Source organism: Xenopus laevis, chromosome 1S (genome assembly GCF_017654675.1).
Source record: "Xenopus laevis strain J_2021 chromosome 1S, Xenopus_laevis_v10.1, whole genome shotgun sequence".
Lineage (NCBI taxonomy): Eukaryota > Metazoa > Chordata > Amphibia > Anura > Pipidae > Xenopus > Xenopus laevis.
Genome location: NC_054372.1, coordinates 68,350,615 through 68,378,286, shown reverse-complemented (window position 1 = coordinate 68,378,286; position 27,672 = coordinate 68,350,615). Strand labels below are relative to the sequence as shown.

General features: G+C 38.2%; 1 protein-coding gene across 6 annotated transcripts in view; it reads right to left on the bottom strand.

The window, feature by feature from the left end:
- The window catches only part of abcg2.S (ATP binding cassette subfamily G member 2 (Junior blood group) S homeolog), a 72,734-nt gene that overhangs the window by 29,563 nt on the left and 15,499 nt on the right, over positions 1-27,672 (bottom strand). For 2 of the 6 annotated variants that reach the window (XM_018243432.2, XM_018243431.2), the window contains exon 2: positions 18,058-18,161. In XM_018243432.2, coding sequence (XP_018098921.1) covers positions 18,058-18,108 — 51 coding nt within the window. In that variant the 5' untranslated portion in view covers positions 18,109-18,161. Of the gene's footprint in view, positions 1-220; positions 279-3,344; positions 3,501-5,348; positions 5,600-18,057; positions 18,162-27,672 lie in introns of those variants that run through there. The other 4 variants (XM_018243436.2, XM_018243434.2, XM_018243433.2 and 1 more) reach the window with 4 other exon arrangements.

Here is a 27,672-nt window from a genome sequence, read left to right as displayed (position 1 = left end):
TCATGATTTAAATGATAAATGTCTGATGGTTTCCCCCCAGTGCTAACCATTCTTTAAAGATTTTAAGCAGGTGTTTTTTTTAAAAAAAATTTTTGCTAAAACAAATAGAAAAAAGACAAGTTCAAAACTTTTTATTGATGCCAAATTCACAGTGGATCATCTGCCAGTAGAGAAATGCCTCTGACTGTCCTACACTGTCCTTGCTGCATGTCTTACGCACATTGGTTGTTGGAAGTGAAAAGTAAGAGGGTTCTGCTTTATTTTCATTTCAGACAGGACTGTGATTTAAAGAGATGACAGCATGTTAGACATACATGGGAAGGAATAAGGAAATCAAGCCTTACAGGAGCAAAGGTGGATGTTTCAAAATAAAGTTAGATTGTTCTACCTTGGTATCTCTGCAGTATTGAAAAAAATAGCCAAAACAAGTTAAGCAGTCACATACTCAACATATGAATGCTGTAAAACTAGACTTTGTTCATGAGAAGTAGTTGTGAGAATGTACTTCCTAAATCTATCACATGATCTTTATTTCACAAGTTAAACTGCTGAGTCTTGCCCACACATAAAGCTGTGTAAAGAAAAACTTTGCGGTAATATAAAATAGTTGGTGTATTTGCAACAATCAACATAATTACACAATTTTATTTGCAATTGATTAGTTAATTAAAAGATCACAAAGTGCTTTTTATAGTACCATGCATTTTTTTGTTTTTCGATATCCAGATTCAGGTGAACCACATTGTAAGACCAGGTGTAGGCTAGATTCACTGACAACAGTGTAGCAACTGCACAGACACCAATCGTCCTATTAGACAAACAAGTGACTTATCACTTCTGTGGAATACTGTGGCCCTTGAAAATAATTTGCCTAACACTTTTCAATGTATCTTCTAAAAAAAGTTAACAGGTAACTTCAATAATTGCAGTCATGGAAAAAGTAAGGGGTCTTTCAGCAGGAGAACAATAAACCAGAGCCACAGCTGAATTGCAGTTGGCCAATAATGAAGGAAAATGATATCCTCATTAATGTTTAATGTTGGTAGATTCCCTAGAAGAAAAAAATGTTGAAGGTGCAATGCTCCTAAAGCTCTTTATGCACACTGCACTATTTTTCATTTAGAAAACACCCCAGTTGAAAGTTTTGAATTATCAGTCATTAAAGTGGTGGTTTGCCTTAAAAAGGGTGTTTCACCTTAGCTTTTAGTATGCTATAGAATGGCAAATTCTAAACAATTATTCAATTGACCTTTTTTCTTTTTTTTTATAGTTTTTGAATTATTTGCCTTTTTCCTCTTTCTATCTGTCAAATGGGGGTCACTGATCCCATCTAAAAAGAAATGCTCTGTAAGGCTACAAATGTATTGTTATTGCTACTTTTTATAACTTATTTTTCTGTCTAGGCCCTCTCCCATTCATATTCCAGTCTCTTATTCAAATCAAGGCATGGCCAGATGTGTCCGCATATAGGGCCAGTAGGGCGCATGCCTCCCCCTCTGGAATCTTGAATACCTCGCAAATGTCCCTGTCAAATGTTCATTTCACAGCCCTCTGTTCTTCTCAGCTCCCTGGATGCTCCTCAGATTAGAATCCAAAACTGATGGATCACAGGAGCCAGGCAGAGAGAAGCAAAGAGAGAAAGAGGAAGGAAGAGTGGGAGCAGCAGGAAAGAACTTTGGTGTTTGTATTCTGCCTGTGCAAGTGTAGATGAAATAATGTTTTCAAGCTATCAATTTCTTTATTGTTACTGGCATGTCTGGAGTTAACGGAGTAGTAATTGGACATTTCTAGAGTGATTCTACTGGCAAGTCTTGGGGTTCATATGCTGGTTTTACATTTTCTGTAGTAATTATAATGACACGTTTGGGGGCTAATATGCTACTACGCCATTCTCTCTAGTAATTATATTGGTACGGGTTAATATGCTGATTTTACAAATTTTTGTAGTAAGTTAAAGGACACGTCTGCCTGTTGGGGCACTTACTATGAGTAAGTGTAATATTTATACTGTACTCTCTACTTAAACAGCCCCCCCCAGTTATACAATTATGTACATTGCCAATAAACTGATTTCATACAAACTTGGCACCTAACTATTATATACAGGTTTAGTCTTTGATTTTGTTTATGATTCATGACTTTGCCCCCACCCTGGAAAATGAGTGAATGGATGCTAGGATAATTTGGACCCTAGCAACCAGACTGCTGAAATTGCAAACTGGAGAGCTGCTAAATAAAAAACCTCAAATAATAAAAACAATGAAAAACAATTGCAAATTGTTGGCGATTATCACTCTTTACATCATACTAAAAGTTAATCTAAAGGTGAACAACTCTTTTAAGTTACTTTTAGTATATTATGGAATGGCTAATGCTAAGCAACTTTTCAGTTGGCCTTCATTTTTTCTTTTTTTATATAGTTTTTTGGTTTATTTGCCTTCTTGTACTAACTCTTTTCAGCTTTGAAATGGGGGTCACTGACCCCATCTAAAGATAAAATGCTCTTTAAGGGCAGTGGCACAGGGACATTAGTTGCCCCACGATTAATCTTCTTTCGCACGGGTGACTGCTATGCTTTCTCAGCAGCTACCATATGAATTGCTGCTTGCAAGGAAACTTCAGGCTTCTACAGGAAATTAGCTGCGCCACATATGTTCCCCCAGTGGTGATTCGCATGTTAGCCGCTGCAAAACATTTGGAGGATACTAGCCACCCTTTCCAATAACTTTTAACTAAAGGGATAATAACTGGTATTTGTCATCATAAAAGTTGATAATAAAACGGGTTCAAGTTATTTATTGGCTAGTGGCCCATAGGCTATTTGACTGCCACAGCCCTCCCATGTAGAACAGCAACTATCAAAAAGTTTTTCTTTGCCTGCCACTGCTCCTGATGTCCCTTAATCACAGCACACGGATCATTTTGATGCTGGGTCTGCCTGCCTGTCACGGCTTTGTCAAGGCACTTCTCATTAACAACATTAGGAGCTGTGACAAACAGAGCAAGGTATTTTACAGAATGGAATGGGCAGAAAAAACACCCCATTCGCCATTCGCCATTACCTTTAAGGATAAACAAAGATAATATTGATTTTCACAAAATGCAAACCATGATCAATAGTTTCATGTAGTAGCTGCATCTCCCCATTTGCCCCAATGCCACAGAAAATTACAAGTGACTAATTCATATTACTCTTATTTATGATTTAAATCATTAAATCACCTAGCAGATTACATACAGATATCTATAGAAAAGGAAGTGAGAGTCCCTTACACAAGACAAGAGTGCATATAGGAGCAGATAGAGAGAGCATGTTGTGTAACTCCAGCAGCTGCCTCACTTACCTTATACAGTTATAGGGCTGACAGCACAGTGGTCTGTATACGTGGTGTGAAGCCCTGTTCAGTGGGGCGAGTGAGTATATATTATCCGTAGCACCTGTACTGACTCAGACACCTCCCCACCCTGTCACTGCATTGATAGTACAGTCCATCTGCAGCCTGCAGCATAGATAAGGGCTCAGACATGTGTAGGGGTGAGGCTTAGTATGCATAACATCAGGCAGTCATCAGTTAAACCCGCCTTATTCCAAATTAGAGAAGCTGGGACTGTCTTGGGGCTGTCCTAGGGCAAGGGTGAAGTGAGTTTGTGTATACTGCTTGGAAAGTATGGGGATGATTTTTTTACCCCATGCTAAAATTCCTCTACATAGTCCATTGTTCCTGTTACTTATGTAAGGCACTAGCAACATAGGTTTGGGGAGACAATTACTAATCAGCAGGTAAAGGTATGGGTTTCCGACTCATAGCTGGATATTTTTATATAAACAAGTTAATCACATTTCCCACTGTCCCTAACATACTCAAAATCCTCCCACCACCCCCATTCTAAACATTAGGTTGAATGTTACATTGGCTTAGGGATGCACCAAATCCACTTTTTTGGATTTGGCGAACCCCCGAATCCTTCGGGAAAGATTCATCCGAATACCGAACCGAATCCGAACTGAATCCGAACCCTAATTTGCATATGCAAATTAGGGGTGGGAAGAGGAAAAAATTGCATATGCAAATTAGTATTCTGATTCGGTTCGGCTGGGCAGAAGGATTGCTGAAAGAGGCCGAATCCTGGGTTCGGTGCATCCCTACAATGGCTACTGCTGCACCACACCATTAGTACCTATTATCTGTTTGCTGAAGGAAGGGAAGGAAGCAACTGGGCAACAGGCAGAAACTGGACTAAATCTACTAGAATGAGAATCAATGTGAATTACAACCAAGCAACATAAAGGTTAAAAAAAGAATCAATTTATTATTAATGTTATATTTTAACATTGATGCCCTGTACCTGTAACAGCTAGATAGTGTACACAACAGGCAGCCCCTTAAGGTAGCAATGGATACAAATACAATTGTAACAATAGTTTCAATACTAACTGTTAGAGCTGAATTTGTCAGATAATGTTGTACAATTGTAGTGGGTGACGATATCATGCCCCTAAAGATTTTTATGCACCTATATGCTGCATTATTTATACTTTAACCATTGGTACTAATAGCCAGGGCATTTGCTGTGCTCTGCACCTATGCTTATGCCACTAAAAAGTATCTCAAGACTCAAAATATAAAAATATCTTATAATGTATACTACTTTTCTGATTTGCCCTTAAAATGTGATATGGATGCACCAAATCCAGAATTTGGTTCGGGATTTGACTGAATTCCAGCACTTTTTGCAAAATTTGCATTTGGCCAAGTGTTTATTTTAAGGTTTTATGGTTTGAATTCAGTTTGGCTGAACACTGAAATTCATATCTGGACTAAAAACTGCAGTCCTGCACGGTAAAGTGTACTTATGGCATCAGAATTGTTATTGATTGTCATCCATAACCTTTTATAACACATCATGTTCATGTTAATTATTAACATTAAGCTCTTATTATGAAACCAAGTCTGCTATTGTATTTGTACACACACAAATACGTGCTTCACAAAGATTAATTGCAAAACATGGCCAATGGTTTACTTTAACAGAATATTTGTGAAGTAATGGTACTAATCATTAGAGCAGATTGGGTATAAATCCCCATTTAACCATAAATTACACCGAAATATGCAGTCGACTAATTCATTATGCATTCTTATTCATACCTAATTTAAATAGGGTAATTTAGCAGAGTATACTATGTATCCACAGTTACAGATATCCACAAAAAGAAAACCATGGGTAATGCTATACCTGAATAGTGAACGAGAGTTCCTTAAACAACACTGCATGTGGGTGCAGAGTGGAGCATGATGGGCAATAAATTCCAGCAGCTGCTCATCACCACTGGCTACATGACTTACCTTTTGTTAGATAGCAGACAGTGTACCTATCTGTGTCTGTGGTGTAGAAGATCGTTGTGTTTAGATGGTTATATATTCTATGCAGCGCTTATACTCACTTCTATCCTTTCCCCACCCTGTCACTGCACTGATACTCCAGTCCATCTGCAGCTTGCAGGATAGATATGGACTCAAGCACATGAAATCACCAAGTCCCAACAGCCTGCCTTGTATACGTTATGCACTAAGCTAGTATCCATTCATTTGCAAAGCCTCAAGCCTTTGGTTGGCCGGGCCCAGGTATGTTAATTATGGTATGTAAAGTAGTAAAACACAATTGAACATGTAGCTAGTGGTTACAGAGGGTAATCTCCTACAGGTTCTACTTGCTACCTTACCACCAGTGGTCACAGCCCCCACTAAATGCAATGCATGCTCTTTGTCTTTCTACCATACATTGTTAGGCTGATATGAAAGTTCTAAAAACATGTTTCTATATTTAATGATTGCTTTCATAATAACACATGAGAATCAGTGCGGGTGTTCCTAAAACATCTAAATAATATAACACCCATTTTTCTATATTTCAAACTGTATGAATATGAACATTTCAACAATTTTACAGTTTTCTAATTGGAAGATTTAGATTTGCTGGTAAAAAAAAAGCAGTGATTATGTTATTTACTCATATGAATAGCTTTATCACACCAAAAAATGTTCCATTATATGCAACCATTACATTTTGAAATGTTATTGTTTCCTGGTTAGATAAGAGGTTTGTGTAAGTCATTATTTAACATAGTGAAACGAGTGAGCCAAACAGGGCCAGATTTACATAGCAGGCACCCCTAGGCCTACTGCTGTTCATCACCCCCCTCCCCTTCCTTTGTGTACATGCGCAAATTTTCAGCATCAGGTTCGGAGTACTGGGTATTGGTGCACAGGAAATTTTAAAAACTATTGTATCTCCTGCGAATCCCCAGTACTTCCGACCAATGCGGGTGTGGTTGGGCTGCATGCCGCCTCCCTAAAATTCTGCCACCCTAGGCCCGGGCCTTTGTGGACTGTCCACAAATGCAGGCCTGGAGCCAAAGTTCATCCTGTTTTCATGTAAACTGCTCACCTGTCTGTTTTGTTCATGGATTGCCTCTTGGGGGCCTGCAGAGGATGAGCAGACACAGCACAACTGCTGTATACTCGATACTAGGATAGTGTGGAAATAGATCTACATATGTCAGATAGTAGTTGATAGTAGTGTTGTCAATACAATAATTCTACAATATAGTAAGCAGTTCACTACTCTGCCCCACCCTGTATCTAGGAAATTGTTTACCTATCCACTGAGTGCACTCTTACAACAACCTGTCACCCTCCATACCTCACACATAGCCATTCAGTATTACATCCTTTACACGCTTAAGACTTTCTCCCCAACTTTCAGGTTCAGGTCATCAGTTTCATATACTTAGGAAAGCCTAACCTCATTTAGCTATCCTCTTTTATTATTTTTCCATTATATAAGCTAGTAAGCAATGGTCATCTGCTAAAGTACAATTCACCTTGTCTCCCATTTTCCTGACTCCTCTTTTGTGTAACCCAATAAATATCATATCCTTTAGACTGTAATCACTAATGAGCAGAAGTATATTTTATTTATTATATCAGTCTGTAGTTGCATGTAATCTATATTAAATATAGAGTATATATAATCGCATATAGTGTTCTTTAAAAAAACATGCATCTGCTTTATCTGTACTAAACTGAATATTTATATGTTGGGTGTTGTGGGCTTTTATTCTTGGTTCAATCATACAGATTGTAAACTCTTCAATTTGGGCCTCATCCCAATCTATAAACTAAAATTCCTAGGACTTATGTATTTAATTATTCTTAATGCTTCATTTATATTTACTTTACCTCTATTTGTATTTATTCCTTGTTAAGAACATCATACACTTGCCATATTATATGAATGAATAAATACAATATAGGCTAGTAAAATATGAATCAAGAATAAAAGTCCACATAACCACAACAATACATATTTCATTTTGTACAGACAATTTAAAAAGAAAACAACACCTTTATTTACGCAGGACAAGTTATATATTTAGTAATAAAATAACATGTTATGGTTTATACATACCTACTAATTGCCAGCTGCACGAGTCACAAATGTTCTCCTTTTAATATTAAGATGTTTACCACACCTATGAGTCGCATATTTCTGCTTTCAGTTAGTATTAATATGCATCAAAGATGACCCACTAGTAATTAGCTAGTAAGTATTAGTAATTTGCGCCAGTACCTTGAATATAGGCTACACCTCTTTGTATGTAACCTAATACAGTATAATATGTGGACATAACATTGGGGACTTTCTGCTTGTCTGCTCCATACATATTGTCAAACTAATTTAGTAGCCTACTAAGAGAAAGTAAATAGTTAAGCCTAATGGGTATAGTGAATCTGCAGATCTTTACAATAGTTCTAATACAGTAGCAGTCATTAGCATGCTACTCTGTAGAATTAGAAATAAGGCAGAGAAAAAGGAGTACAGATATGGGATCTGTTTTCCCAAAACCCCTAATCCAGAAAGCACCAAATTACAGAGAGTCTGTCTCCCATAGACTCGATTTTACCCAAATACACTGTAATTACAATTTTTGAGAATGATTTCCCTTTTCTCTGTAACAATAAAACAGTACATTGTACTTGATCCAAAATGATTACTGATAAGCTTTTTTTTTAGGCAGTTGCAAATACAACAAAAGCAAATGTTTTGTAGGTTGTTACTGACTAATCAAATTCAAATTTACCAGTGTTTATAAATGAAGTACTGAATTAGCACATGGGTGATTCTGCCACCCACACTGCCTTGTGGTAACTTTCCTGATACTGCTGCCCTCGTCCCTTAAATTTTTTGTGCTCCTACAGGCGCAAGTGGGAACCTCATCTCTAGTGCAGTAAGCAGTATCTATAAAAAATACTTTTTATAGATACACAAAAATGATTTTAATACTCCCCTGTAATATCTAACTCTCTGGAGAAATTTATAGGTACTGTTTCTTTAAGGTTTTTTTGTTCTGTTTTTCTTTTCTTTTTTTGATAGGTTGGGTTGTGTATAAATGCTCATATCCTGTAATTGTCATTTGAGCCCATGACTAAGCACCCTGAAGGGTGTGAAACGCATAGGGTGGATGGAGATGAAGCTATATTTTTAATTTTTCTACCAATAAATTTATCTTTTAACTGAGCATCTTTGGTCCTGTGGATCCGTTTGAGTGCCGGTCAGCCATGCTTCTTTATCTTCTGCTGTACCGCTCCCCGAAGCTTGGGGTCTGGGGCTGGTGCACCCGGACCACTTTCACTGTTTGGTGAGTAACCTTACAATAAATTCTGGAGCACCTTGTTGTCCTCTAACCATTTGAATTGCTCATATAACCTTCACATCATACTATACAGAATGCGTGGATCATACCTCCCAACATTTTGGAATAAAAAGAGGGACAAAAATTTTTTTGTCATGTAGCGCGGCAAATTTTTTTGACCACACCCATTTTTGTGGCCACACCCCGTAATTACCATGTTCATTTTACAAAGTTTGGCAGGTTATAAAAGTTTGAAAATATTTCTCCTTATCTAAACTGTTAAAATTACTTATATTTTATCTCAAAATTGTTAAAAAGAATCTTAGTTGCACCTGTTAGCTGTACTGGCCTCTCTGCCAAAAGCCAATTAAGTTAGAAATTCTGGACACAATAAAGATCTTTACACTTTGAATTGGTGCCTGCTGGAAGTCTGCGTTCATTGAGTGCCTGCTCCTTTTTACATTTCGGTTCGTCCACCCCCTATGCTGAGGGCTCAGGGCAGTGCACCTGGGCCACTTCCCTTATGTGGTGAGTAATTTGTTTACCACATTGAAGTACCCATACTACAGATGACTTATTTTAAGTTAGAAATTTTGTTTCTTTTTCTGGCTGTTCAGTGCATTGAAAAGAGGGACTTTCCAGTACAAATGAGGAGCTGCAGACTGAGCTGTTAAAAGAGGGAAAATATTTTTATTTATTTTAGGAAATAAAAAGAGAGACAAAAAATTTTTTTGCATGTAGTGCACCATTTTGTGGCTGCACCCCCTAATTACCATGTTCATTTTACAAAGTTTGGCAAGTTATAAAAATTTTAAAATATTTCTCCTTAACTAAACTGTTAAAATTACTTATTTTCTTATCTCAAAATTGTTATAAAGCATCTTAGTTGGACCTGTTAGCTGTACTGGCCTCTCTGCCAAAAGCCAATTAAGTTAGAAACTTTGTTTCCTTTTCTGGCTGTTCAGTGCAGAGAAAAGAGGGACTTTCCAGTACAAATGAGGGACCTAAGGTTGAGCTGTCAAAAGAGGGACTGTCCTTCTGAAAAGGGACAGTTGGGAGGTATGTGTGCACATGATCAGTCCCAAGTCTCTGGCTAAAGCTATTATGTAGTAGTTGAACTATAGGTAAGCACATTATTAAGAGACTACTACAAGCTAATTGGTGCAAGATTATAGCTAGGCGGAGACATTGGAGTCTAACTATCATATACAAAACTTATAACTGTCTCTGAGAGTCAGGCAAAGCAGCCAGACAAGCACAGTAACTTCTGGTACATTTAATACAACATGGCAGGTGGGTGTGGCCTGTCCCATTATTGCTCTCAGCTTAGACAGGAAGAGGAACAGGAGTGAGTCATAAGATAATGGCAAAAAAAGCAGGCATGCCCTTAACCAAAATGGCCACACAAGCAGGTTACTACAATAAGAATAGCCATATCACCTAAAATGATCATATTTATGTTTTGCATACTTTTCTTTTTCTACAATCATTATAAGTGCAGCATTATATTTCTCAGCCATTTGTAAAAACTTCCATTTATGAACCTGTAGTGTTTATCAGCAGCTCTTTTAGGAAAGGTTTGTTCATGTTTATTACTATGCAGCACAGGGGACATTAGAGGGCGCCCTCTATAGCAGGTCAGATACTTTGCCTTAGCCATGTGGAGCAGAGCTGGCCACTTCTCATCTTGTTTGTATATGGCAATAAGCTTTGTTCTAATTGGTTCAGGAATGTGACTGACAGTGTTGCTTCACAGAATGGTTATTTTATCTGTTTTGTGAAACAAAACTGTCATTTTGTGGAAAGAATGAATCCTGTGCTATAAAATCTTGCTTTTTGTCGCAGATATCTATTTTGTCATTCAAATCTAGCTTGACATGCACTAGTTAGTTACACTATTATATATTATGTCCAACTTTGTTTTTACATAATTCATTCTGTAAGTAACTTTGCACATAGGTACGTCCGATGTGACAGATTGCTTGTTAAACTGTACAGAATGGAGTTTGTGATCTAATGACATCCTTTTGTGCACTAACCAGATTTAGTTTTCATTCTTTAATAGAAATAAGTCTTTTGTATATTTTTTTTCTCTGTGTATGGTCACAAATTCTTATTTAACATGAGAAACATTCATTCTGTGTATTAGGGATAGTTTTGTATACAGAATGTATTTGGGAGAAACGGCACCCCATAGTTCTATGCTGCAATGTTATTTTTGTCACTTTTTATTACTTTCTTTCTATTCAGGACTCTCTTATTCATCTTCCAGTCTTTCATTCAAACCATTGCTCAGTTGCTAGGGTAGTTTTGACCCTAGCAACCAGATAGCTCCTTAAATTCCAAATTAGATATCTGCTGAAAAAAGAATCTAAATAACTGAAAAAAAAACCAAATAATAAAAAATGGAGACCAATTGAAAATTGTCTCAGAATAACAACCATTTGAAAGTTACCAGGGGCAGCTTTTTTCAACCCCTGGTAATCTAAGGCCCTACCTCTCTGGTTTTGACCCAGACAGCTGGATTTTTTTTAAAGAACTGTACACTAACTGTACACTAAACTACACGAAACTGTAGAGGGTTCCTAATGATTGTTTTTCACAAATAAACCATTTATATCTCCAGAAAGATTAGGAGTATTCTTTCTCAACTTAATATTTTCTCCTTACTGTAAACAGCCAGCCATGCTGTTTCATAGTACTCAATTGTGTACCGCAATGTGCTGACTGATGGTAGAATCAGGCCACTAGGAGCAAGTAAATATGTTACAGTATGAGTTTGCAGAAATGTGTAACTATGTGTGTAACAGATTTAGCCATTCCTGTTTAGTGGGTTTTTATAATAGAAACAGTTTCCCTTTAATCTGGTTTCAGCTATACAGAAGACACAGTGGCGTGTTCACAATGCTGCAATCAGCCTTTTTTTGTTTTGTATTTTTTTGCATTTCTGCACTGTTTGGGGCATTGTGCAAATAGCTGCAGGACTTTTCTGAAACAGAGCACAGAGACCTGCAGGCTGCTCTTTTAACTGAGTGTAGCCTGAGTTAGGTCACATTTGATGGCATACTCCCCTACCATGGGCATAAATTTTCATCTAAGGCTCCATGTAAAACAGTGTAGAAGGGAGTGCAAGTGCTCTGTAGATGAGCACAAAGGGATGTGTTGTTGTGACCCTTATAGCAGGCCAGGACTAGCAATCTGTGTGTTCTGGCAAATGCCAGCGGGGCTGCTATAAGGTCCCATAGAAAGCCAGTATTTAGTGGGCTGCTGGGGGCTGTTTGGTCCGCTCTGTGGGCTGATTGGGCCTCTGTGTACCTGAAATGTGAGGGTCTATTTTGACTCTCAGTCCAAACGTGCCTTATAGTCTCTGATTTATTTGTTATTATTGCCTAATCTCTGACATAATAAAATTATTAATGTTTTTAAGAAATATATTCCCCAACCAGTGGCTCGGAAAAAACATGTTGCTCACCAAAGCCTCTCAGTGCCTCAAAGCAGGTGGCCAATTTTGGATTTCTGACTTGGAGGCAAGTTTTGGAGGCATAAAGACCATGGGTACTGCCAAAGAGACTCACCTGTAGGCTGTTAGTCCACATAGGGGCTACCAAATAACCAGTTACAGTATGTATTTGGCACCCCTTAGGAACTCTTTTAATGCTAGGTTGGGGAGCCCTGCTTTAGACTATCATTCCAGCAACCATTCAGAAGCAGTTTCCAACAATAAAGAAATACATCCTTGTGTCATGTTGGTTGCAGAAAAATCTTTTTATTTTTATGACATACTTTCCTGAGGGTAAAACTACACAGGAGAAATTGATCCGATTTTGTGGGCCAGATTTTACCTGCTCTTGCCATGCAACTGCACAAAACACCATGCAGCACCACGCAACAGCATGAAATTTGTAGGATCATAGGAAATCTGATTCCCTATAGCTAAAATGTAAAGTTGGATCAGATAAAGTTGAATGGGGTATTTTGTTCATGCATCTACTGTACATCCAACAATCAATGCATTTCAGTGTATTTCTGACACCATCAATTTTTATCTTGTCGGATGAAGACGCAGCATTACGTGTTCCCATCCAACAGGCATGTCACATCAGATGGCAAATGTTTCATGTAGCTTACACATTAGATTTTTGGATCAGTCATATTATATTTTGACCCATGCAACTACATCCGACATGTAGGATCCATTTTGCTGATCTGACACCATCCTACAAAATCTCCTGTGGAGTTTTGTCCTTAAGTGATTCAATTCTATTAGCCAGGGGAGCACCAGCCATGAGGCAAAAAAACACTCCTGGTAAATTTAAGAGAGGAATTCCGGTTTTTAAACTGGAAATATGTCTCTTCTAGAGCATGAGAGCGATGCCATCACAAGACCCTGCTGCACTTACTGACAGATGCATTGTAAGTGCAGTGGCCCCAGAAATATCCAGCAATACAAACACTGGAATTACCCATCTCTTTAAGGTTAATGGCACTAGATGCAATGGCAAGCATTTATACATCCATGCAGTTTCTAGCTTGGTGAATATGTGGAAAAACTGTAGCAAAATTGCCCCCTCCCTTCATAAACATTCATTGGAACATTCACTGAAACAAAGATTTTTTTTAGTTATTTAACTTTTCATTCAGCAGCTTTCCAGTTTGCAATCTGTTTGCTAGGGTTTAAATTATCCTAGCTACCATACATTGACTTGAATACGAAATTGGAATATGAATAGGGGAGCATAGGATCAAAAGAGGAGTAATAAAAAGTAGCAATAACAATACATATTTAGAATTACAGAGCATATTTTTTTAGATGGGGTCAGTGACCCCCATTTGAAAACAGAAGAAGGCAAATTAATCAAAAACTATAGAACATAAATAATGAAAACCAATTGAAAGATTGCTTAGAACATACTAAAAATTAACGACTGATTTAAATTAAATATATATTGTTTCATATATTGGTTTTTACAAACCACATTTGATATGATTAACAGTATAACCTCAAGCTGCTAACAACAAGTTTTAAAACTGGACAAATGTGGAGTAACAGGCGGCATTTGGGAAGGACGGATGATTTTGGTATCCTAATGGGCAGAGTTTATCATAAATCTCAAACATTTATATCTGCAATTATATTTTAGACGTAGTGTGTTATTTTTTAAAATACATATGATCTGGTTGGGTCTTTCCATTTCAATACATTTGCCTGTCACAGGAACACTTGCAAGGGGACATGATTACCTTTGAGGACATATAGACAAATAGTAAGGGACCTTTTTACCCATAAAGAGGATCACTGCACCAGAGGCCACCCCTTCAGACTAGAATATAATAACTTTAATTTGAAGCAACATAGGTGGTTCTTCCCAGTGAGGTCAGTGAGGTTGTGGAATGCACTGCCGGGTGATGTTGTGATGGCTGATTCTGTTAATGCTTCTAAAAAGTAAATATCGAAGTCGAAGGATCGAACAATCGAAGGAATAATCAATCGATTGAAGGATATTCCTTTGATCAGGAAATTGTTAGGAAGCCTATGGGGACCTTCCCCATAGGCTAACATTGGCCTCGGTAGGTTTTAGGTGGTGAACTAGGGGGTCGAAGAATTTTTTAAAGAGACAGTACTTCGACTTCGAAATTCGAACTTTTTTTCCTCTATTCCTTCACTTGAACTAAGTAAATGGGCCCCTATTAGTGTATGAGTTTATATATGAATGTGTGGAAGAATCGTGTGTGTCGATGCTGGGTTTCATTTGGAGGGGTTGAACTTGATGGACTTTGGTCTTTTTTAAACAAAATGTAACTATATGTAAATAGAAAAGGGACAACATTCCATGCTAGCTAGCTATCGTTAGACTTGGCTATGAGGCAACTTAAAAATTGCTACCGTATATAAAACTGCTATATATAAAAATTAAGCAGCTATGCTTGCAATAAAAAAATACAGGTATAGGATCTGCTATCCAGAATGCTCGGGACCTGGGGTTTTCCAGATAACGGAGCTTTCCATTTTCTTCATACCCCAAGTCTACTAGAAAATCATGGAAACATTAAATAAACCCAATAAGCTGGTTTTGCTTCCAGTAAGGATTAAATATATCTTCGTTTGGATCAAGTACAAGGTACTATTTTATTTTTACAGAGAAAAAGGAAAAAGGAAATCATTTTTAAAAATTTGGCTCACTTGATTATAATGGAGTCTATGGGGAACGGCCTTCCTGTAATTCAGAGCTTTCTGGGTAACAGGTTTCTGGATAATGAATCCTATACCTGTAGTACTTTTTATAGACTAATTCTGAGCTGATATTTATTCTTAATTGTGTAAATGATTCCTTTAATGCAAGGCAAAATGGATTAAGAGTTTATAGCAGTAGTTTAACAGACACACAGACTTTTTTTCTTTTGAGCTCCAAGAAAGATTCTGTCCATTGCAAAATTTCTTGGGTGAGTTTTCACTAACGTTACTTCGGCAATGCGTGTAATTCAAAGTGAAGATGCGGAGCGTTCATTTCTGCCTAGCACAAATTCGCTAGAGGTCTTGGGCTCAGGTTAATTTGCATACGCGGGAAATTTAAATGGATGCCTTTATGTTATACTGTATGTTGCAGCAAATACATTACATTTTCACTGTTAATTACAAGGGAACCTTAATAAAGACATTAGAGTTAATATAATGCCCTACACATGAGCCCACTGTATAGTTAATGTTCCATATGTTAGAAAATGTATGGGGGAAACAGGGTTACCCAAAAAAAAAATTTAAGGACTTTTGCAGGCTATCTCTCTGAAAAAAGGAAAAGACGCCAGCATTTTTTGAACTTTGATGCTTTTTCCACTCAGATTATTATGTAAGCAACAGAAGATGGAGGAAGATCTATGCACTGCAGGGCACTTCACCTGGTCTGAGCTGGCGAAGGCAAGTCTGGCAAAAGAGGTAACGTTCAGTAAAATCCGTTTTTAGTGAATTTGCGGTGTAACGTCCATTTGCCAGAACGAATTGTCGTCTGGTAATGGAGTGCGAAAGCGAATTGGCGCCTGTTAGTAAATCAGCGATGTCCCTGTGGGAGGTAACGCTGGCAAATTGTCCCCAGCATTTGCCACTTCACCCTTTAGTAAATCTGGCCCTTAGGAAGATCAGTGGTGTAACTATAGTGGAAGAAAACCCGTGGCACCTTCGAAGGGTTTTGCGTGAGGGGGGGGCAGTAGTTATGCCACTGATTAGGATTTAGGATACATTAATATATATGGGCAAAAAAAAATAGGAAAGATTTCAAATTATATTTTATCTAGCACTTTGGTGTTGAAGCATGGTTTATGAACTTCTGAATCCAACACATCTTTGTTTTATAGTCTTAAGGCACTTAGGTCTTGTGAATATAGGAGGCAAAGTGAAGTGTTAATTCAGTAAGTGTTGTTTCAGTGTGATTTCTCATCTCAGTTCTAGTTTTAGAGGTGTTCATATTAAAGAAGTCTGAATTTGACTGTTACAGATCCCAGAAGAGAAGTGAGGACTGAGAACTGTTTTGGTAGATATAACAGACCAGTATAGCTAGTAAGGTTAGAAATGTTGTTATCCAGCTGTGCTAGACATAATTCTTCTTACCCCACATCCCAAACGTAGATATCAAAATGATGAGGCTGATTGAATATTTAATTTTTTCAATGTTTTTTTAAGTTTTTGAGGTTAAAGATTTTTAATAAATAAGTGCACATTGCAAGTTTTGAAGTTTTTTGGATGAAAAATGAAAACTTGCAAATTATATTTTTGATAAAAATATGCCTCAGGGTGTTACCAATCTTTCCCCTGCCGTGCTGCTCCCGGGCCCCAATTACCCTGGCAACCATGCACTAATACTGTATATGAATATGAGAGGGCCTGAACAGAAAGACAAGGAATAAAAAGCAGCACTAACAATAAATTTGCAGTCTTACAGATCAATTGTTTTTAAGATGGGGGTCAGTGACCCCCATATGAAAGCTGAAGAAGGCAAATACTATTTAAATATTAAAGAATCTTACCTGCAGCTCTAACTGTAAATGGAAGACGTGTGGAAGCAAAAGACAGAACGCTCACGTAACCTATGTATAGTTTGTTTGTGTGAACCTTGAATCCTAGGATCTTAGGGGGTGGCCCTTATTTTTTTAAATGGCAATTTTCTATTTATGATTACCCAATGGTACATACTACTAAAAAAGTATATTATTAAAAAAATGGTTTATTTAGATGAAGCAGGGTTTCACATATGAGCTATTTTATGCAATATATTTTTATAGAGATCTACATTGTTTGGGGGTATAGTTTTCCTTTAAAATGAGTCATCTATTTTGAGCAGTATTTAAACAACCCATTGTATTTTTACATAACATGAGTGTTTGCATTAGCAATGGCTTGATCTTGGGACACAGGAAGCGAACATAGCTGGACATTTCCATCTTCTCTTTTCTCTAAAGTTCACGTTTGCTTATCAAGATATTTTTCCAAACATGCATCCTGTTCCCGAATCCTATTCCATATTAACATTAACAAAGGGATTTGATTTCAAACATATTTTCTTTTAAAAATCAAAATTCAGTAAGTCTGAAGATCCAATTTAGGAAACAGCACTTTGATAACGGACAGTACACTTAATTCACACACACACATTTACAGTGATTTGCTCCTGTATTTAACCTTGCGCCCCAGCAATAAATAAGCCCTGCAGTCTTTAGGATGTGGTGCCAGTTTATTGGAGACAAAGTTAACATCACATATGAGTTCTTAAACTCACATGTGGTTTCTGCAACCAAATACCTCTGCTGCCTGCTCAACGGGCAAGTAAAAAGGATCAGCCGATATTTGAATCCTGACACCACACATATGTTTAGGTACTCGTTGCTGAACTCAATGAACTCCTGAACTCGTTCCTAAATTCAATGTAGAGGTGTAGGGTTTTTCTAACTAATTCCTCACTTTGTATGATACTTGATGTTCATTGTCCTTTTGTACAGATCAGCAAAATATGCTCCCTGTTTACAAATAAAATCTATTTATGTAACTATATTCTGTAGCTCATTGGCTTGTATGACATAAAAGGACCAGCAATTAGATGGGCACCCCCAGTGAATATAATCGCTAATCTTAGATCCCAGCGTTCCAGTGATACCACATGTTGGGCCGGACCTCGCACAATTCTGAACTTATACTTTAAAGATGTCTCTATCCCATTTTATTGCAAAAATATTGCCAGGCCCAATCTATTATTCCAGCAATGTGACTTATCTTTTTTCAACTGGAAATTAGCATAACAATAAAAGAGGGGAATTTTTACCAAAAAAATGTAGCAAAAATTAAATATATTGATCATTTATAGTAATAAACTTACCAGTGTGTCTGCGGTACTGCATGGTTGATATTTTACTGCTGAGTCATACATTATTAAGGATTTGCAGTAAGCCCCTCCTTAATGTAGTCTTCTTTTTCTTCTTGCTAAAAAGAAATATTGCAATGCTTATTATAAATTCCAGTTCATGAAGGTAACTGTTCATGACAATATCATATTAAAGATCATATCTGCATAGTTAAATATACAGGTATGTGATCCCTTATCCAGAAATCCATTATTCAGAAAGCTCCAAATTATGGGAAGGTTATCTTCAATTGACTCCAGTTTAAGGAGGTGGGGAGGAGTATGGCACGAAGGCCTACAGGCAGGTGCTAGGATGCAGCCTGGGGGGGGGGGAAATCCACCCCTGGTTATGGAGATCCAAATTACATAAAGACCCCTTATCCAGAAAACCCTAAGTCCTATGCACTCTCAATAACAAGTCCCCATAACTATATAATTTGGGCTGGAAAAAGATAACTGTCATTAAGTTCAAGCCTTCCAGTGTCATTAGGGTGGCCAACTGCCATCTGCTCCTGTGATTTTAGCTTTCCTTGTCCTTCAAAAAAAACCTGATAAACTTGGACTTTTTAATCTCACTAGTATAAAAATGTGTCTTTTTCCATCTATTGGCATTCATTTCCTAATTTCAAAATAAGAATTATTTTATCAAAGTGCGAATTTAGAACGCACCACAATAAAACTCACCCATGTTCTATTCCTAAGGGATTTTTAAAAGCCATAGGCAACCCAGTCAACTAGCCCTGCCCCCCCCCCCACACACAGGTGCCATAACATCGGGGAGGGCAATGAAAGGGGAAAACGTGAGGGCAGGGGAGGGACAGAGGAAAGGGGAGGGACAGAGGGGCAAGCCATAGGGGTAGGCAAGAGCTGCAGATGGGAGCGAATCTAAACTAGGGGTAGGCAGAATAATCTTGAACAGGCACCCCCATATCATTGCGCCCTAGGTGCCTCTTCTGCCTACCCCTAGTTCCAGCCCTGGCCACCTTTTCTATGTTTGGCATCCGGACAGGGGGCAGGAAGTATGATGTTGGGGTGCATGATGTCATGGGGACGGACTTTAACATGGTGAACGGCCACATTTTTTCATACGGGACTAAACACTCTAATCTATCATTCCTGGCGCTATATGCATTGGGTTTACTTTAGAGCAGGGGCATACAAAGCTCATCATCCACTTTCCTCAGCCTGCAGTTTGTATACAGGTGGAGAAAAGCAGATCTGCTGTCATCCCCTCCTTCATATAGCCCCATTGACAGACTCAGTGTTGGCCTGTGTTATAGTGGTTATAGCTATACTGAGCAGCTTTTGGAACCAAAATGCAAACTTTCATGTTTTCACATGAAATCTGCTCAGTGTAGCTAAACATATATCAGTGCTGTGTTGGGGCTACACAAAGGAGCGTATACCAGCAGATCAGTGTCAGAGTGGCACACTGGGATATAAGGAAAACTCCCGGTGGGCCGAGGTGTCAGTGGGCCTCTTGCTTCTAACCATTTGGCCTATTTTCATGGTCATTCCATGAAATACTTAATAATGGAAGACTATAGTAGGTAGATATAAAAGACTAGGAGAATAAGAGGTTGAGTGAGGAGAGGAGGAATAGTAATAGTTTGGAAAGTGGGCCATGGTCCAAGGTTTTCTGGTGGGCCCCTAGCACCCCAGTCTGACACTGCAGCAGATCCAGCAAATCCACTTTCCTCCACCTGTGTATAAAAACACCGGCTGAGGAAAGCTAATGATCTGCTCAGTGTGCCCTTGCCCTTATGGTTATCATCAAGATAATTTAGGAGCAGATCTAGAAAAGCTAGACGGGCAGCACTGATTGTGTTTCCATGAAATGCATTTAGTTTTCTTTAAGTACAGCCCATTTGCATGTCAATGATTTTATAAATTATCTGGTCACCTCAGCGTACTGTACATGGTATGCAGAGCAGCAAAAGTAGATGAGCTCAAAAGTGTGTATATTTTACAAGTCACTTCTCTTTTGGGGGCACTGGAGTTGTATTAGATTTTTACTATATTAATAGCCTTACCCATCTGGCCTATGTATAAGTAAGAAGGCAGGCAGTTGGTGTAGAGTACCATGTGGGCCCACTAATCAGCTCAGACTTTAATGATCCTGCCCCCAAGAAGGTGCACAACAGGATACCAGTATAGCGTTGCCACCTTTCCCCGCTCCTTACTCTGGGCAGGGGGCGGGCGGTGATGTCACAGGGTGTGGGGAAGGGTGGGCAGTGACATAACAGGGGTGGAGAGGGGTGGGTTGGTGATGTCACGGGGGCGGGGCTATAACGTGGCACCATCTAAATCTCAGAGAGTCCTGCCCGGTTTTCCTAAATTAGAAAACTGGGCAGGCAGTTTTGACCTGGACAGCCCTTCCAAAGACCAGAGTATTGAGGTCAAAACCAGACAGGTGGCAACCCTACACCAGTATTGTATTGTGGTCCCCTAAGTATAGGGGTTGTTTAAATATTTTAGTTCTGGGCTACTGTCAATTACCTGAGCCTAGGGACCCATTCACAATATACAGTACACATAGAATATAGCTGTCACAATATAAGGCTGTTTAGCAATGAGTAAAGATAATTATATGTATGCAGTTTGAGTTAATCACCGCAGCACAGTTGCACTTAAAGAACTGGGTGCACCTGTCACTGCCACACCGAATGCCCTTAACAGGGACTTTAGGTTGTCTTCTGTTTGAATCGGAAATGTCATGCAGCACAAATTTTATATAATGCCAAAATTTGCACAGTTAATATAATTTCTGGCATCTCTACATGTACTGCTGATTTAGCATTAAGTATGGTAGGATTAAATAATACTACAGTAAGTTACTCCATGAAGGGTTTCATTTGTTATAAAAGTGATCAACTTACTGTTGTTTATAATAGCAAGGTGACTGATGGGAATGCACTTATTCCATACTTGTCAGTCAAACCTTTACATTTGTTTTGTAATATATCAGACATAAAAGCTTAATCATTCACATTTCTTATCTACTTTAACTGCAGAAGATCATTTTTGGTGGCAGGTGCACACTTGTAATATCTTCCTTAACCTGCTGTGTCTTTTTTATGCAAAAGATTAAATCTAATAACTATTGTCAGTTTCATTAATCCACAAAGACTTGAGTTTACTGTAGAATAACCCATATCAAATTACTTTGCTTACTATGTGGTTTGCTACTATTAAAAGTTTCCCTCAAGGAGATTACCTTGAAAAAAGTTCACTAACAAAAAGGTATGACTCAGTGTGCATTGAACTTAAGTTCATGACTGACTGATTTTTGTTCTTGGCTGTTATAAACTTGCCTACTTGACACCTAGGGATTAAATAACTTCTTAGCTTTAGTCTAAACTAGCAATTCTTATCCGATCTTCCTGCAGCCTTTATGAGGCCAAAAATGGATATGTCTTCTCTTGTCTGCAGGCTTTTACACATGGGAGTTTGTACTTACATGATTTCTGTGCAACAACATTTTGGAATACAGGAAGCCCTATGCATGGGTAAGTTTGCCAGTAAGAAGACTAACTGTTAACTTTATTCTTGTGCATTGAACACACTTTTTTTTAAAAAAAATGATGACCCTTCTAGCATGGACAAAAAATAACTACACTATACTTGTCGCTGATTTTTAAATGTTCTAATATTCTGGGCATTTTGACTGTTATTTCTAGTTCATGAACTAGATAATGGATGTTTCCATAATTTGGATCTTCGTACCTTATGTCTACTAGAAAATCATGTAAGCATTAAATAAACCCAATAGGCTGGTTTTGACTCCAATAAGAATTTCTTTCAGTATATCTTAGTTTGGATCAAAATTACAAGTAATTGTTTTATTATTACAGAGAAAAAGGGATATTTGGACTGGGATTATTTGGATAAAATGGAGCCTATGGGAGACATCCTTTCTGTAATTTGGAGCTTTCTGGATATCGGGTTTCCAGATAATGGATCCCATATCTGTACAGATTTCAAATAACTCTTCCTGCTGCAGTTGGCCCCCAACCTGCAATTGTGCAGCATCCCCCAATCTAAAATGGCACAGTGACCCCAAGTCCATACTGGCTTAGTGACCCTACAATGCATTTTGACCTTTTACTAGTTAAAGTTTTACTAGTTGAAGTGATATTGACACTTTATTTTCTTTTGAAAATATTAATCTACATTAAAAGTTACCTATAGGTCATGTTGATCGTTTTTCGCTGATAGTTCTGCTTTTGTAAGTAATTGTCACTTGAAATTTCTTAACCTGACTGTTTTGCCAACATGATAGATAATAAAAAAGGTTATTTTCTGATGTCAGTATCTCTTTAAGTGACCAATATTTCTATACTGTAGAAGTGACCTAAAAACTGATATCAATGCAGTTAACTTGCAGTGCATACTAGTATAGTGCCCTGATATCTCAAACTGGTGTTCATCTGAGACAACCAGATTAATTGCTGGTTAGATCACTGGTTGGTGCTTAAAGGTGGCCATAGACGCACAGATAATATCATACGAAATTGTGGGAAAAGAGCCGACCGATATCGCCAGAAGACTTGGCTATCGGTCGGCTCGTCGATCGGGCTGGACTGAAAATTTTGATCAGGTGCCTTTGAAGGCACCCAAACATTGTTCATTGTCAGTGCTGAATCGTCAGATACAGGTATTATTATTATTATTATTATATCATTATTATTATTTCTACCTGTATAACTACATGTACTGTATATCGGACGATTCAGCTCTACATGTGTGTTGAAACAAACGATGTTTCTTGGAAAGATCTTTTCCAAGATAGATCGTAATTGTTACATCTATGGCCACCTTTAGGCATATAATTAATCAATTTTTTTTAACTGTGAGCAGGATAGCTTTCTCTGGACAAACATAAAAGCAAAGAGAATCCAACAGTATACCAGATATAATTAATGGAGCTGATTCTTTTGACAACCTAGGAATTCTCTGCATTTATTTGAGCAAGTGAAACTCCTTGCGTGCAGAGTGGAACAAAGAGAAATGTCAATAATCTTTGTAACAAGCGCCATGCAGGCAATGAAAAAATATGGTTACGAAATGTACACGTGTGATTGAATAGGCGTGCCTTAAATGTTTGTTCTTAAGTAACTGAACTGAGAGACCTAGGAAATGTTACATGGCCCACATGCTCTCTCTTGTACATGTTAAAATGCCCTCAGAAATCATGTTGGAAGTTACAGTCTCAGCTTTAAAGGGGACCCGTCACCCTAAGAAATAATTCCAAATTCTTTTCTATCATGTTAATTGAGCAAAATAAACTTTACTTTCACTATATTTATTATTTAAATGTTGTTTCCTTCAGTCTTGGGATGACACCATTACAGCAAGCAGGCAGCAGCCATTTTGTGAATACTGTTATTAAGACAAATATGTATCACCCCAAAATCTTGTGTATGCACCACAATGGGGAAACTAATGCCCATGCTCAGTGTCCCACACAATTATAGAGCCTGGGGAGGGAGGGGGCAATGTGAAAAGTGCAGTGACATCTAGGAAGTACTGAATGGAGAGTGAAAGTAATTGACTGCCCCACCTCTATTTGATTGTCAGCTCAGATATTTAAACACCTTTATAACAGGTATGGTAGATGTTTTAATGAAAAAAAGAATTTGTTTTCATGTTTAATTTGCACAGGACTTCCATTATGCAGCTTTTTATGTGTAGGTGACAGGTCCGCTATAACTACTCCCATTGTGTTCAGAATCCGTATTATATTAAGGTTTCTTCATCTGCTATTCAGGAGAGACAAAAACTGGTCACAAAACAATTTTAATTACTATTGTCTTTTGTAGGAACAGCATCCACTATGTTGAAGATGTTCCTGGCGACACATCTTACCCTTTAACTGCCATCAACATAGACACTATTTAAAAGTGAAAGTTTTGCTTTGTTTTATTTTTAATTATCTGGCTAGTTAGGTGTTCAGTTTAAAGAAACAGTTCCCTAGAAAATTCTCTGGTTGGCTTTTGAAATATCTCAAAATGAATAGAACATTTAACAGTAGGTCACAAAAAGCCAAGATTAGGGGGGTTGTGGATGCACACCTGAGGCCAATTTCAAAAAGTTTAAAGCCCTGTCTAAATGATTCAAGTAAATATGCAAGTACAGAAAGCCAAGATGACTTTTCATGTCCTTATATTTTGGAGCCGGAACAAAAAAATATACTCTAAAGAAATACTAAAGACTTCCATTTTTTTTCTAAACATTATAAAAATAATTTTTTATTTATTTCAATAGTAAGGCACTTTGTATGTGGCTTAGAATTTTTAGAATTAGTTAGCCACTGGGCAGCAGTGAGTCTGGGCAGCAGTGGACTAATAACCTAGGCCCCTTGGTGAGAGGACCACACTAACTACGTTGTATAGGTTGTCCTGCCTATTGCAGAATACATAAATACAGGTAGCATATAGATAATATGAGGTGGTGAAGGAGCGAGAGAAATACATACAGTATATAATATATGCATGGGTAACAGTAATGAAGCATTGCCTGGGGTTTTATTGTAGACTAGTAGAACAGTAGTTCTTATCCTATTAAACAATAAGGGTCATTTAGCTTTCCCTCGGGCACAAGTGCTAGAGCACTTAGAGACACAAAAACATTCTCCTTAGTAAGCATTGAAAAAGAAAGGTGGGTGATTGCATCCTTTTTTGGCACTGTGCACACTGCGTTCTATAATATAAATGACCCATAATGCCATGACCATGTAACATCAATCATCCACTGACTAGGACTATGCCGGGCTAGAATTAGTGTTAAGCAAAAGAGGCATATGCCAAGGATCATAAGCCCAGGCCTCTGCTACCTACCACTAGTTCCCGGCATAAGGACAGACAGCGAGTAGGATCAGGAGTTCCCTATAAGAGAACCACCGGTGCATGGAGCAGAAGCAGGTAAGTGAATGTTTTTTTTTTTTTTTTTAAAGATGTAAGTGCAATGTAATGGTGGCTGGTGAATAGGCAAGGAACGGTGGGAGTGGACGTGTGGCTGCCTTTGCCTTGGGTGACTGTTCCTTTTGGCTTTTTTCTGGGACTACAGTTTCCTATCAAGCACTGACTTTGGGTCAGGATGTCACATTTTCAACTGCATGCACCCAAATCAAAGTAAAACTTTTCTGATACAACTATGAATCAGGTAAACAACCAAAGGACATGCAAGCAGCTGTGTGTGAACTTTGATGTTTGCTTTGGCTGTAATTGTTTTGGCTGTTCCACCTTTAGCATAACTGAATATTCTAATTTCATTTGTGCTTTCATTTAAATGGGAACTGCCTTACACTGCCAGTCCTGGTACATCTCAGGTCAAAAAGACTTGTCTTTTGGCAAAAATATGTTTCATTATTTACAAGGTGGCAGCAAGTTATGCAACACTTTTAAATAATTACATAGCAAACAGAGGATTATTATTAGTATCAACATATTCTGCAGCACTGTACAGTCAATGGCTGTATACATTAAACACATATAGATTTACATACAAAAACTGCCAATAACTGATAAAAGAGGTAGAGATTAACTCCTGAAATAATTTTTTTAATATTGGTATTGGATCCCTTATCCAGAAACCTTTATCTTAAAGCTCCAAATTGCGGGAAGGCCATCTCCCACACAGGCCCAGATTTGTGACAAGACCACAAAGGCTTGGGCCTAGAGTGGCAAAATGTTATGCCTCCCAGCCGCATTCTAGCCTCCCAGCCGCATTCTAGGAAGCACTGGTGACTCAAAGCTCCCCGGTGCTTAGGGTTGCTAACGCTAAGAGGCCGGCAGTGGCGTAACTACCGGGGGAGCAGTGGGTGCGATTGGGCCAGGGCCCGCACCCCTTCAGGGCCCCCTGGCAGCTTATGCGCAACTGACTTCTTCAGTGTTTTCGGGCGTACGGAGGGGGGTGGGGGCCCAGCTGCACGTCCCGCCCCCCTCTAGTTACGTTACTGGAGGCCGGCGCTAGAACCATGAGACATCAGGAAGCACATGCGAATTGCCTTGTGAAATCCAGTCCTGCTCCCACAGATTTCATTTAGCAAATCATTTTTCAAAATGATTTCCTTTTTCTCTATAATAATAAAACAGCACCTTGTACTTGATCCTAACAAAGATGCATGAATCCATATTGGTGGCAAAACCATTTTATTAACATATTAATTATTTTAAGCATACTTAAGGTTTAAAAATGAATAAATTACGGAAAGATTCCTTTTCTGAAAAACACTAGGTTCCAAGCATTCTAGTTAATATATCCTATACCTGTACAAAGTTTTGATGGCTTGAATCACATAATTTGGGGTAAATAAAATACATTTTTGAAAAGGAAAATTAAACTGTCCAAGTGCCTCCCTGAATTTAAATTTACAGCTTAAGTAGTTATGCTTAGTGATGGGCGAATAAATTTGGCAGGCATGGATTCGTGGCGAATTTCCTCGTTTCGCAGCCCGTGAAACTGCATCAGAAAAATGGTGCGACAAAAAAAATTTGTCGAAATTGGCACGCACATAAAAATTTACGCACGTCAAAATTATTCGGACACCCATTGACTTTAAAGGGATACTGTCATGGGGAAAAAAAAAATTCACAATGAATCAGTTAATAGTGATACTCCAGCAGAATTCTGCACTGAAATCCATTTCTCAAAAGAGCAAACAGATTTTTTTATATTCAATTTTGAAATCTGACATATTGTCAATTTCCCAGCTGCCCCAAGTCATGTGACTTGTGCTCTAATAAGCTTCAATCACTCTTTACTGCTGTGAGAGTGATATCACCCCCTCCCTTTTCCCCCCCAGCAGCCAAACAAAAGAACAATGGGAAGGTAGCCAGGTAGCAGCTCCCTAACACAAGATAACAGCTGCCAGAGCATTCAATAGTAAAATTCCATGTCCCAATGAGACACATTCAGTTACATTGAGAAGGAAAAACAGCAGCCTGCCAGAAAGCATTTCTCTCCTAAAGTGCAGGCAGAAGTCACATGACTGGGGGCAGCTGGGAAATTGACAAAATGTCTAACCCCATGTCAGATTTCAAAATTGAATATAAAAAAATCTGTTTGCTCTTTTGAGAAATGGATTTCAGTACAGAATTCTGCTGGAGCAGCACTATTAACTGATGCATTTTGAAAAAAAACATGTTTTCTGATGACAGGATCCCTTTAATGCATTTGGACAAAATAGTCGCATGTATCAAAATTATTTTGATGCCCATTGACTTCAATGGTTTTTGCAAATTTTTGCCATTTAGCAAATGATTCTCCCTTCACTACTTATGCTCTTTGTTTACCATGAATCAAACTGAATTTTAAGTAAATACTGCTCCATTTGAATATATAACATTTAACAGCAGGAAACTCACTGGTACCTGGTCTTGAGTTCAAGAGTACAGCTAGTGGGCGGCACCAAACTTTAATACGAATAGAACAAAAAGGCAGAGTATTGCTCACATTCATCCTCAAAGAATAACTGGACAGTAATTTTTGGGTATTGCTGGTCCATTAATCTTTCTCCCAATTGTGCTGAAAATAGGCATCCCAAAATTACAGATTAGGGCTGCATTGAATGCATATTTTTTGGGTCCA